At 39.0% G+C, this 14,560-nt stretch overlaps 1 protein-coding gene across 1 annotated transcript in view; it reads right to left on the reverse strand.

Annotated features, from left to right (window-relative positions):
* LOC131669022 (discoidin domain-containing receptor 2-like) overlaps positions 1–14,560 on the reverse strand; it is a 96,261-nt gene that overhangs the window by 9,006 nt on the left and 72,695 nt on the right. The window contains exons 2-3 of the mRNA XM_058943577.1: positions 2,006–2,178; positions 489–594 (exon numbers count right to left, since the gene is read on the reverse strand). Of these exons, the coding sequence (XP_058799560.1) occupies positions 489–594; positions 2,006–2,087 (188 nt within the window). The 5' untranslated portion in view covers positions 2,088–2,178. The remainder of the gene's footprint in view (positions 1–488; positions 595–2,005; positions 2,179–14,560) is intronic.

Below are 14,560 nucleotides of genomic sequence, written 5' to 3' on the forward strand. Positions count from 1 at the left end.
TTCAACACGTTATAAAGAGCGCTGCTCACGTAATGCTTAATAATTAGATAAACACTGGCAATTTGCCTACATCGGAATTATCTTATTTTATTTCGTCGCATAATCAATAACCGTTGCTACGTGACTCTATCATAAATACCACAAGCCAAGCCCGGTACCACATTACGTGTCCGCGCAATTCGTAATATTCATCATTGGTACTTTTAAGCACCGAAACGCGATATGTTAGTACACCCACGTACCCGTTAGCGAGTATGCTAAAAACTACGCGAACACGTCGTAAAGTTAAAAGAGACGCGAAATTTTTATGAACGTAGAAACACGGGGTAGTGGAGGGCAAAAAGTTAGCCACCACTTGTGAACATTTGAGCGAATACACAAGCGAACGGAAAAAATGGCTCACGGAGAGAAAGAGCGCCTTGACTTCCGATAACACGCCGAGGCAATCGTCGTAACGACGGGCGTTGCCAACCTATATATCTGTATACCTTGCATTCTGTGGCCCAACGGACTTGCTCTCGTAGCTGGAGGAAGCGCTGATGGCGTCGTCCGGAATTTTTCCCTCTTCCATTCCGAGCGGCAGCATACAATGGGCTGCGGCAGAGCAAAAAGGAACATTGACCGTTATCCAATTACCTCGACTTTTGGAATCAACCGCGAAGATGCAGTGCGCGCGCACAGCAACAAAGATACCATGCTATAATCACGTTTCGGCCAGGCTTTTCTTAGCCGCAGAGCGGCATTATTGACCCTTTGTTGGATTATGCTAATGGTTTCGCGCGATCTTTCTCTCTCTCTCTCTCTCTCTCTCTTCATATCCGCGCGATGGATAAATGAATGCCAGCGTATTGCGCGTGCTTATGGCGATTGTTATACTTATTTTCTTTTGCAAATAAGGCGCGTATTAACCTAAGGTTTTTTTAATTAAACTGTATTCTTTTTTAATTTCTATTCATCAGAGAGGATTTTCTTTACGCTGTGTATATGCTTACTTATTGAGATACTTTATGTTTTTTTTTGCACACCGTTTGTTTTGGAAACACTTTGTTCAATTTTGACGTCATAAAACAATGTACCGCATATAACGTAAACTAAGATTGCGATGCTGGTAAAAACTAAAACTGCTCATTCACAAGTATAACTTGTTTACAAACTAACTTTCTACCGATACAAGATTATCAGCGTTATATTTGAAAAACTTTTGAGAAATTGAGACTTTCTATAAATTTTACGATTTATACAGTTTTCTATTTCATAGCCAACAAATTATTGGTAAAAATGCTTAATAATTAAATGTCTTTCAAATGGATCGTTTATCTTTATATAATTTGATGAAAATGTAAGGATTAAGCTCTCACCTAACACAAAACACAATACATTTCAATTATCTCGTTTTTCTGATAAAATGAATTATTAATTAATTAAAGCTCCCGAGAGAAAAAATATTCCGCCCAAAGTTTTCTCGTACTGACGAAATTAACAGCATGCAAATCGTAACTTGAAAGTAAACTTCAACTCAGGACTAAAGTCTGTTTTAACTTCTCAAGCAACAGCAAAACGAAAAAAAATATGGCACGTTATAAAATTGCGAAAAAGGTTCTCGTACTCGGCAAACAGTGCGGGAGAAGAGAAACCGTTTGACGTTATAACTGACCTACAAAGAGCGCGTTCACTTTATAAAAACGTTTTCGTTTGTTGAGTTGGGAGAAGAAAACAAAAGGAAAAAAAATGACGCCCAAGGACACGGCACTACCTTGTTAACGCGAGAGAGCAGACTAACTTTCGGCTGGCCAGCTTAATTTTCGAGCTTAGTGCGCTTATGATTTGACGTGCTTGGCGAGCGTTAATTATATATATTAAAATAGTTTCGCTGTGTCGAACGAGATACGATTCGACGGCGTCACCAAGTAGAAAGAGTAAGCATTATGTCAGACAATCAGAGCGAGAAATCGAATTGAGCTAAAAGGGTCAACGTGCGTAGAGACGTGTAACCAAATGTACTTACCAAACAGATGTCTACTCTCATCTTCGGCGCAGAGAGCCGACGCGATAAGGACGGCTCCTATCAGTAAAACTACCTGTTCCATGATTTGTCACGGGTTATCCTATAACTCTGCCACCCCGCCTCTCGTCTCGTATGTTTCATGATAGGCCCGTCAGTGTTTGCTTCATTTTAATCTGCAACAGACAGCAAAAAACGCGCCTCCTTTCAATAACCAGCTGCGAAATGTTTGGATGTATGAATGAGGAATCTCAATGTCCCCGCGACTCCGGCGTGAACGGATGACGGCAGAGCGATATTTGACCGTTGTCGACCCACACGATGTTGGCTGCCTGCTGCGTTATAATCGACGCTTTAATTAGGCGCGGTGTGTGACGAGCCCGTATCCTCGAATTTGCATCAACTGTAGATCAAAATTACTGAGCTACAGCGACGCTTCTCGTATTTTGCCTCGGACCTTGTTTTTTTCCGACGTTTTATTTGTTCGCGCAATCGAATGGCGATCGCTAATTATTTTCATGTAGACATTTTCACTAAATGTTCTTCTTTTCATCCGCAAAACGATTGTCAAGCTTTACACACATTTCCATTTGTGAATTAACTGGAGTAACTTGCAAATAGTATTTGAGCGAGACGCCCAAAAAGAGATCTAGATCATGTTAGAAGCCGTACGACTTATTTTATCGAACCGTTAAATGGCTTTCAAGTGGTGCATAAAGAAGTACCAAAGTCAATAGCCTGGTTCGATAAAATAAACTCAAACAGAGAAGCTAGATAGTAATTCATAATTGATACGGCTGCTGCTCGGATAACGTCCTTGTTGATCGGAAGAGGGGCCGGAATTCCCGCCGGCGAAAGTCCTTATCTCAAGAGACAGAGAGAGACCGAATCCTCTAGATGGGAGTAATTAAAAATGTTTTGCTGATGAATTCAAGATCAAATGGGTTCCCGCGCGCGCAGCGATGAAAGATACCCCCCCCCCCCCCTCTCTTTCACCAGGCTACGTCAATAATTTATAGATTCAAAAGTCTCATCAGTATTTCCCTATCTCGTCTGCTTAATCGCCGCTAATATTTTATATTGCTTTCAACGAAATTTCCATTACTTCCAGGACGTTATAAAATCATCTTCGACTGAATGAATTTCACGCGAGTTTTTCAGAATAATACACACTGACTAATCTTATTAATTAAACAATGATCTTTTCGTTATTAACTTCTATCTCTAATAAAAAAACTGTTGTAATTCTTCGATTTTATTTTGTATCAATTAAAAATAGACGTTTAATTTACTCTAATTTGTTTACCTGAGTAAAAATTCGTCGATAATTATTATCACGGAACAAAGCGATTATATTTTTACATTTTTTAAAGATTTTATACAAAATTATTTTTCCTGTTGTCACTCGTAAGAGAGAAAAATGACAGCTCAAAAAAAAAAATTGTTTAAGCAAGATGCCGTTTTTCACGAGCAAAAAGATAAAGTACCCGCGGAAACTCTACAACTCGTTCGGGTAAAAGTTGATAATTCTGTTTTGCAGTGCGAACGATCGTGCCGCTAATTAATATACACACATATTTTAAAGCAGAGCAGAGGAAAATTGAATATTTATAGCCGCATGTGCAAACACGCAAGCGGCCGAATTAGTTGGATCGATTGAATTACGGACGCCAATGGCGGGGGAAGGGGGCGGGAAGGTCGCAGTCGGAAGCGCGTGGCTTTTCAACAGGAACTGATTCGATCGAGTGCATTTGTTTGCGCTTAGAGCGCGGTTTCGCCAATAATTTATAATGCCCGTTGTACTTCTCCGTTGATTCATAATCTTTGTTTGCTAATTGTTTGCTGAGAATTTGATTTCGGGTATAATCGCTGGCTGTTGGCTTTGCGCGTTCTCTAACTGCTAGTTTACTGTCGATATTAGATGAATGTTGGATGTTGAATTTACAGTTCTAAATTGAACAAAACTCTTGTGTAATTAAATAAGATTTGACTCAACAGTCGTGACTCAACAGTCGAAAAGTTGTGTTGCTCGAAGAAAGTTATACGACAGCCGCATCTACTGGAGAATCAAAGGAAAAAGGGAATAACTCTAGTCAGCAAAATACTCCGATCCGTGGGGCATACAATCGTTCGCTGCTTTTTCTCGAGTTTTCGCATTAGTAAGATTTATTCAGGTATCGCGATATTTCATAATCTATCCGACCGTGCATTTCCATATTCATGGGGGTTGGAGGGGGGGGGGGGGGGTGAAGGAAGAGAAAAAAAAATCGCAAGCGCTTGAACCGCGCGTTATCTACAGATGGACCGGCAGCCCGCATTTGCATGGATAATGGTTCAAAACAGCTGGGCTTGTTTTTTTTAAGGCAGAGGGTTGCTCCTTGGCTTCTAAACAGCTGTCGTTTCAACAATTTTTTTCGTTCTGCTTGCGATTTGAATCTTCAATAGCCTTCGTCTTACAAGCTTTATGTGAGTAGAATCGAGGCTACGTTGGAATTTTTCTATAAGCCGAAATTTTTATTTGTGGATGTTGAATATGGTTGTTATAGAAATAATCTTGTTGTTAATATCATTCATAGAATCACTATTAGGCGACATACTAATAATCATTTTTATAGGTATTGCGCGTTACGCTGTATATTCTCTGATAATTGTCTTTTTATGTGAAATTAAACATTGAATGTTAGGAGAATCCACATGATTTTTTAAGTTGAATAGTTTAATTAAAAATGATGAATCAAACTACTGAGCCACGTCTTATGTTAGGTCATTATGTTTCTATCGGTAGCCTTGAGTTAGACATCTACTCGGGAAAGTTTTGAAACGTATTCATCCATTCTCCAATATTTTTAAATCGCCTCGAGCTTTCTTCGGAACTGATGCTTTTTAATTCTAAAAAACTGGTAGAATTATATGGTTTGTGACCCTTCCTCGATAGTCCTTCCAGTCAAAGAGAATCAAAAAAATATTCTCGACTGATGGTTCGAGCGGTAAAACAGCACATCCCGTGTACACGAGACTACTTTTAGACGGTCGATGTGGTTCTGTGTCTCCGAAGCTGTAACACCACCTCATTCAGACGATGTGTGGAAAACGAATATATGCAACACGATAGTATAGCATCGATGACAACAAACAAGCTTAGTTCAATTGCAATTAGCAGCTTGCCCGAAAAAAACAATTTGGTGCCATCAATGCTCAATACTTGAAAATAATTTGAATTTAAAAATTTATGGGTGGCGAATTAATGTCCGGACAGTGTTCGTAAAAGTAGCCGTATTTTGTCTACTATATTTACTAGTAGCTTAATGTATTATTAGCAAAAGTAAAATGGTAAGTTTTTCTTTATGCTAAATATTAAAACAAGTTTTCAATTTCACTCCAACGTATATAATTGTTGTTTGGCAATGAAAATTTATAAGAAATTTATGGCTCTCGGAAAGCTCTTATTCATTTAACTAGTAGAATACTTACACATACACTTTCATGAGAAAACGAAGAAAATTATTAAACGAAAGTTTTTTAACCTTTCAAATGAGTTCTATTTGTTAATATGAACATAATTTGATTGCTGATGTTACAATTCAGAGTTTTACGTAATTACACTAATGTTATGATAATATGACTCATATTTTTTTATCAATTTCAATAAGTTTAAATGGTAAATAATTTGATGTGATCAAATGTTTGTAACTATAAATACCTTTAGGTATATACCTAAATATATTATGTTATATATAAACGTAAATATGTAATTTACGTTTATATATAAACGTTTGCAAGTTGAAATTTATGTTTCTGATCTGATTATGTTTTCAACTTTAAAATATAAAATATATTGTGAAAGTTAAAATTGAAAGTTTAACTTCAGATATCTGTTGAAGTAACCATAAACTTTCACTTGTTTTTATAGCTTTGTAATAAGCAAATGTAGCCAATGATTTTAAGTAATTACTTTAAGCAAAGCTTTGCAGGCATCATGCATTGGAATCAATAAAAAAGAGTAGACTTTTTGAAATTACATCTGTTTTATATCTATCTAAGACAACTTGGAGAATTATAAAATTTTAATTACTATGGTCATATAGATTTTGTTAGATAAAATTGCTAAATCGTCGTGAGAAGTTTATACATATGAAATGCTATGGCTATCATTGAGCTTATAATTAATGCTAATGTCATTTTAATTTTTTTATATAAGAAGTATTTAAAATTATTGGCATTGTTGCCTGCATAAACTATGAAAATGTAAGTGCAGAACTGTCCAACTTTTTTCTTTAAGATAAAATTAATACGAGAAAGTATCCACTGTAAGACTAAAAGAAAAATAAAGTTTATTCTCTCTCTCTCACTTTCTCTCTTGAAGGAAACAAAATAAGTATACCATGTACTATAGAAGTCCAAGAAGATAACAATTTTTTAAAATAAGTTCTGTCCTCAAAGCAATTTATTAAAAATTTTGCAATTCCAAATTGCCATATCTAAAAAAATCTCAATATTCTCAATGTGCTCAAAAGGACAATGTAACTTCCGTAAGTCAAAAATCGCATAAACACGTAATACAAGCGCACGAACGCGCACGGAAATCAAATTTGTTTCGCTAATCGAAAATAGGGTGAACCCAACTATCAAAAGCCTTCAAGCGAAATCCATGTGTTCCTATAACGAAACGATCATGCCCGACGCCCGCTTTGCTTTCTACGTCACGTGCGCTATATACTGCGCATAGCGTAGTGCAGGCACCCTCGGATTTCCATACAACATAGCGTTTCGCGTCGTAATGGCCAAGTCGGGCATCGTTAAATAACCGTCCGCTCGATTGCCGATAACAAGCGCCGAATTTCCGGCACCGACTCCATAAACCTCTCTCTCTCTCTCTCCCTCTCTTCGCTTACGTATGCGCGTCTCGAGTCCCGCGCTTTATTACCGCTACACAACAGATGGCGTTTATGCTACTGAAAAAGCTTAATTACATTCCGCGCGAGCCCCAAGGCTGCGAATTCATCACTGCGAGAGCGAGAAAAAGTCTGCTGGGAATACGATAAAGCACGGATAAATTTCGCTGTCACCATTAGCAATGGAGGTGAAGAAATCGAACAACGTACGAAGCTTCGACGAAAGTTTTGAGGATGAGCGGCGGTGGTTCATAGCGATTCTTGCGCTTATTGGCGAATTTTCGAAATTTTGAACATATTCCAATTTCACCAATGAAATCTGTGGGTTATAACGAATCTGTTTGTGCACAAATTTGCCGCAAACTTCGCTGTAAGCTGAGATTACGTTTTGGTTTGTGGTTTTCGTTTGATTTTGTAACAAATGGCAAAATACTGTCAGTACACACTTCACTTCTAAAGTACTACTTAGTATTGATTATATATTTTATACTTATTGTGTCCTTTTGACCTGGCGCTTAATGCAAACTTAAACATGCTTCAATCGCTTAAAACGCGAACTCGCCTCTTTCTCACTTCGATAAATATTTAAAACAACGTCGAACAAAACCAAAAGAGAGAAAGCGTAGAAAAAGCAAGGTCATAGAGAAACGAAGTACTCTCATTAGCTGAAACGCGCGCGGGAAAGAAAAAACAAGGGAAAAAAGCTCTCGCGGGCTAATTTAAGGCGCAGCGGCTTAGCAAAAGATTAATGATTTCGCAGAAGTGCACCGACGCAACCGCTTGCCAAACACCCACTTGCGCATGGCGTCGAATACAAGTGCACGCCGACGAGTCTTCGGCCTGCGATTCGGCTTTAAGTGATTTGGTGACGATTGATCGAGCGTGCATTCGCTTCGTCGACGAGGAAGCGTAAAACGCGAGCGAAATTGGAGCGCCCCGGAGAAAGGAGGTCAGAAAATAGGCGCGCAAGCAGGCATTTCCGCTCTATTGTGTGTGTGTGTGTGTGTGCGCGCGCTAGGCGACCTCTCTACTGCCTCACTCTCTAATGAGATTTTATACGAAAACTACAAGTGCCTCCGGGCACTCGCGCGAGCGTTTCCCTTTGTCATTAAAGTCTTGGCTTCGCCGCGGCGTCATAGGTCTGGTTCTTTCATTCGAGAGTGAGAGAGAGAGAGAGAGAGAGAGAAAGGGAGGCTTCCTCTATCTTTGCGATAGACCCAACGCCAGGGGCTTTGGCACAGATTTTATTATCGTCTTTCAAACGGGGCTACGTCATTTTCAAATGACGAAATGTTGGCCTTTCACGCAATAATCATTATACCCAACCTAAGCGAAGCTTCGTAGTTTCAGATCTGACGTTAATTAATTTAACTATCTTGAATCTTGAATCGTCAACGGCTATACATGAGTTACGGACTGCTTGACGAGAAATTGAAATCTACAATTAATCCTCCACACAAAAAAATATATATATATATACATATATCAACTAATACTTGTACCGACAAAAAACAACGACATGTTTACCCCAGGATGTATATTTAACGTAAATGTACGCACGTGCTGAAAACTGGCAACGCGTACAAGGGACGTGACGCGCTTTGTAAATTTATGTGCGATGTTTTGCAGTTGAAATATCAGTATCGATCGTTTGTTCACGCCGTTTTTCCCATAAATTCTCCAAATCGCGCGCATGTCAAATATCGCGCGTTCTCTCTCTTTCTCTGTCTCTCGCTCTCTCTTTTTTTCGGTCCAGTTTAAATGCACGCGTCTGCTTTTCTATCTTTATCGCAATGCAAACTGATAACAATTATAACAAGGATTCAACTAAAACGTATGCCAGCGCATTGGCTAAACTACTAATTAGATTTTTCACCGGAAATCCTTTACAAATCCGTTTGGCACTGAAAAGGGCAGCAAGAAAGGCAAGCAAAAGATACGCACGTAGTTACTTTAGTCACTGTAGGAAAAAAAAGTCACAACAGCGCTGGCTAGCCGAATAATTAGCAATTTGAAATGTACGGCGCTGGCGCTCATTACGCGCTCTGCTCGCAACGTGTAACGACGTTCTCTCTCTCGCCATCATTTTTTTTCTATACCGTGCGCCGAGTGCGCGCGGGAAAAAATAATGAAATTGAAGGCATCGCGAGGCATGAAAATTCATAAAGTTTATATGGCGTATGCGCGAGCGAGCTGAGAGAGCGTTGAGGATGGGGGAGGAGGGAGATTGCATTTCCTTGGCACGGAGAGAGTTTACGATAAATTTTTATCGCGGAAAGAGGGAAGACTCGCGTGCGCTCTTCGAGAGGCCGATTCCATCTCTGCGCGGCATATAACTGCGATTCGATTGCGCGCGGCGAGCTACCTTCGACGACTTTTGCTGCCTCGAAGGCGCGAAAGAACTTGCTACATAAGGCAGTAGCAGAGTAATTTATAACTCCGAGAGATCGAGTTTCTTTCAAAGCCATGACTGTGTCCCTTTTGTGTCCGAGATTGGCTCGAAGCAATGTAAACTTCCATGTAAAGATCGACGTGTGCCGGGAAATGCGAAATTCCATCCCGCCTGGCAAATTCCGCAGTATCATAAAATACGGGAGCAATGATCGATGTTTATAAGGCATGGGAAGGAATCAGCATACATATCGAAAAAATGCATAAAAAAAAAGAAGTAGTGGAGGGCAGAAGCGTAATAAAGTGCGCTCGTAAGCGTTCGAACTCGATCGAGCGCAGCAACAAAAACAAAAAAAAAAAAATAGGGAGGCTTTTCCATTATCTTGGCGGCGCGCACCGTGCGACTTTTCGCCCCCGTTGGAAAAGCGCATTTTCGCGTTTCCGAGTACGCGCGCGCATATGCGCCCCGTATTTAGATGTATACGTATACACGGTATACACGTGGATCTGGCGCGGAAATTTATGGCCACGCGAGCGCACCCGGGATTGATCTTTCGCGCGACAAAGCAGTTCGTCTGTTTCGGCGAGGAAACGAGAAAAAAAAAAAGAATCCATTGCCAGCCTTTCAAAGGATTCAATCTCTGCTTTTTCGACTGCCGGAGTAATAATTTTCCGGAGTCCGATTTCCCAGCGCGTTGTTTAGAGTCGTTAACTTTTGTGTGCGTGTGTAGACGATCATTGGTAGGTTTGTACTGGTCGACGATTGCAATCCATTGTGTTTTATACCGAATTCAGATTGAAAAGAAAGTCAATTTTGGCTGGAGGGGGGGGGGGGGGGTTCTTTTGATTTTTTTTATCAAATCATCGTTTTCGAGGATTGAACGCCAGTACGAGTCGCTCTATTCTCCTAAATTGTTCTGATATATGGACATTTTTTAGCAGGTGTGTGCTTTCACCTTCGCTGTTAATAAGAGTTCACTTTTGTAGAACAGTCGGTTGGATGAGCAATCAGCTGGACGTTGCTATTCACCGAGTCGCACCAATTTATGATTTATGTCATTTTTGAAAATTTTAAACATAACGATCTTTGGTTTTGCGAAAATTCCCTTGTATAAAAAATATTCCATGGATAGCTTGGGAGCTTATAAGCTTGAGTTGGCCTTGGCACTCGAATGAGATACAGGAGTTTCAAGCCTAGCTCGAACTGAGATTTTGCTGGAGCCTGCTGTGAGCTAACTTAAACCGTAGCACTGACTCACGACTTATCGAAAGTGTAAATTCGTTCTTGAACAACTTCGAGAACGCCTCCAATAAGCCAAGTATACTGGTAACATATGACTGTAAATTATTAATCGGTTATTTTACATTTTGAGATTACACAGGATATGTGTACAAGCATCGCAATAGGCTAGTATTGACAAACGATCGTCCAAGCGTTCATTCAACCATTAGCATAAAAACCAAGCATTACCTTTCAGTCTGTCTCTTGACTTGCAACAAAAAAGAAATAACGAAAGCATTGTCGTAAACAACCAAATAAAGCGCAAAGTTCCACTCGATTTTTCCAGCGAGAGAAGGAGAGAGCAAGATAGCTCATCAATAATTCGCTAATCCCGATGAGCGAGCGACTGTCTGAAAGAAAACCAAGAAAGATCCACATACTGTCTCCCTCACTCTGTCTCTTTGTCTCCCTTCTCCACCATCAAAACAAGAAAGATCGACGAACGATCCCCGAGCGCCTGCCGCGAGTAAACAAAGATGAAAAAAAAGAGGACGGAAAGCTTCGAGAGAAGGGACGACGACGAAAAAATAAAAGAGAGATTGGAGGACAGACATTTTCGGAGAGAAGAAAGGACGAGCAAATAGCACTGGGTAAAGCTCGTGCGAATAACAAAAGGAGGTGTTCGCGAGAAAGAGAGAGAGAGAGAGAGAGAGAGACTAGATACGACAAAGAAAAGATGGATGCCTCCATCGTCGGAGCTTGCGCTGGGAACAATGAGGAAGCGGCAAGCAGTATAGCAAATAGAAAGCGGCTCTCGACGGATAATTGAGTGACGATTAACGGAGGGAAGTGCATGTAAACTCCGATAATACGCTCATGATGAAGAACCATTGCAGCCAATTCCGCGTGCAAGCGTCGCCTTTGTTCTCAATACCGATATATTATACATATCGTTTTTTTTTCGATCATTTCGTCAGCGATAAGCGCTCGAAGCTTCTTCTCCGCGCGGAGGTTTTCCCTTTTTATTACGTTCGCCGCTGCTCGGATTTCGCCAAGAGAGCAAATATTCATTATACTTCCAGAAAGAACGAGGCCGTGTAAAAATAGACGGGGAAAGAAAAAAAATGAAATGTACCGAGGCGAAAGCTGAATAAACAGACGTTTACCAAATGAGCAAGTTGGCCGCTGCTGAGATGTATTCTGTACTGATGCTTCTAAGTAGAGGCTTCAAGGGATAAATTAGATTTAGGAAATTAATTGTGGAGCATACCGAACGAATGGCTATTTTATGCTTAAATGACTTGCGATGTTTTTTTATTTTATATCGATTTTGCATACTTGTGAAAGTAACGAGATGCAGTTCAGGAAAGCACTTCCACCGTTTTGATAAATTCGCATTTTATAGATGAGCGACAGCCAACGGGTCAAAGTAAATCCATTTGAAGAACACATTATAAAATAAATCGCTGGTAAAAAAAAAATGAAGTGCTAAAGGAAACTGCTTTTCGTCAACAAGGCCATGCCAACAGTCACGTTTTATGGATCGACTTCAACGCAAAAGAAAAAAAAAGTTAACTACCAAATACGTCGGGAAGCCAGACCTACACAAGTCGCGTCGTGAAAAGCCAATTAAATGCCAGGAAAACATGACACACGTGTGAGAGCTTTCAGTCGCTGTCAAGCAACAAAGACAGGCGGAGTATCAATTACAAAGTACAGCGAATCCCCTTGACGTTGTTCCCTTCCTACGCGCGAGATGGATTTGGCTGATCCTACTCCTCTACCTTCTCGTACGTAACTGGAAGCCTACGTGACTAATTACACCGGCAAATTAATTTTACGCCTTTCTTTCGTGCCGTGAGGACGCGCGTATATATATATATATATATACGTACACAACATAAATTGCGCGTGGAGCTTTTATTGAAGGAGGCGCTGATTTATCGGCACAAGTCGCTAGTAATATGTCGACGCGAATGAGAATTTTAACGTTTTGTACATACATTGATTGGCGCCTCTTCTGCTTCCTGGGAGAGGAAGTTTTGCTTTTAATTTTTTTATAATTTCTTATTTTTCGCTGCAGTTTTTTCGTTTTTCTCATTATGTGCTTGGATCTCGACCTTTAAAGAGATTTAAGCGTAATCAACATGTATCAATGAAAATATTTTAAATAAATTTTTCATTTGAAGTCATGAGGAGATAACAAAGTCATATTTTCATGACGTCTGTACATAGGGATATATGTATTCTGTCAATCGGTATAACTTTTCTATTACATGTATTTCTATAAATTAAAAAGAATTGCATGGCTATTTAAAAAAAATTGTTAAGATAGAGTAGGTGGCTTATGCAGAACTACTATCCATAAACTACTTTAACTTTCAATTTTTAAGATTTTAAACTTTTAAAATTTGACACTTTGTTATGAGGCCTATCAAAACAGCTTTTAAATGCACAATTTCTTTTATGATATCTAGCTGAAGACATAGCACTTGAAATTATTTTCACTATCGTTTAAAAAGCATACCGATAATGTACGTGGTTAGTTAATTAAATAATTTTATTTGGATTCAAAGTTTTTATTTCCCATAAGTTTTTTCATCGTTTTCGTAATATAGTCAAACCGTTCTTTGTTGAATAAATATAGATATGTACAAATACTATTTGTCATCTCCAAGGAAGCATTTCGCCAGGGTAACTGGCAGCATTTTCTTCTTTGTTTTCAATGTGAAAACGATTGCCCTTTTTTTTTGTTGATAATGATGCTATGGAAAAGGAGGTATATTGTTTGTTTGCGGGGTGTGAGAGAATTGTACCGTTTATCAATCAAAGTCAAAGAGAATAAAACTTTATCTTGATTCACTCGTTGGCTTTCAAACGAGCATTAATGAATCGTTCGTGCCACTGAGAAAAATGTGGCTTTTAAAGGTATACTGACAAATGGAAAAGTTCCATTTCGAGGAAAAATGTGTGGCTTTGGTGTGGAAATTTCTTGCAAAAATTTTCTTTCGTATAGGCGGCTAAATATTCACAACTGAATAAATAAAATATTTACTTTCAATTACCTCGTATCAAATGTTTTCAAGTGTTTTGCATGTTAATTACCGTGTTTGAAATTGAACTGTAATTTAAAATTTTTCTCGGCAAAGTCAAAAAAAAATTCTACGAATTTAATAAATCTCACGGTGGATAAAAAAAGTTCGTCTAAAATTCACTTTGCACGGGAAAACACACTGCATCACAAAGCAACAAGCGACCAGTCGACGTTGACCAAAAAAAAATTCCTTTCCATAGCACGCAGTTATAGAGCTTTACTTTATTTTCTCGCCTACCCAATCTGATATTTATAACTTTAGTGCGCGTTGGCTTTTACGAGACTTTTAGGATCCAACTTTTTTTCGGACAAGGAGAGGAGGAAGCGAGGCAGCGCGATTTTTTTTTTAACTTTACCATTTGTGAGAGATGAAAGCCAAAGGGACGGATTCATTCGCGTGTGCGTCTTGTCCGTATTTTATTCGTTCTTGCTCGCATGGCTTTGATAAGGAAAATTCAATCCTGAAATATTTACCAGAGAGTATACTTTTTGTTGCGCGACTTTACGATGAAGCGGTTTTTCAATCCAATCAGTTTCATAGATTCGGTGCTTGTAATTGAAGAATAGTATTGTCTTACATTGCTTGAGATTTTTTTCTGACTTGGAAGAAACCAAATTCGGTTGAAATTAAATCCAAATTTTTAGTTTGCATTGCAAACATAGAACATAATTATGTTCATTCGATTTTAGTCAAATGATTTTATGCATTGGAATTTTTAAATATAGAAATAAATTTTCTTATAAATGTGAATTTCAAAATAAAAATTCTCATCACTTTGCATCAAAAGAGCCAATCGTATTTTAAACATATTTCATCGACAATAAACAAAAATGTACATACGGAAATTAAAGTGTTGTGCCTACAACGATTTGTCTCTAAAAGAAAAAAAAAAGCTACCACAGTAAAAGCCATGCACAAAAAAAAAGAGTCTGGAGCGGAAGGTATTGCAGGCGCAATC

This window comes from Phymastichus coffea, unplaced genomic scaffold (assembly GCF_024137745.1).
Source record: "Phymastichus coffea isolate CEN01 unplaced genomic scaffold, Cenicafe_Pcof_1.1 PCOF00086, whole genome shotgun sequence".
Classification (NCBI taxonomy): domain Eukaryota; kingdom Metazoa; phylum Arthropoda; class Insecta; order Hymenoptera; family Eulophidae; genus Phymastichus; species Phymastichus coffea.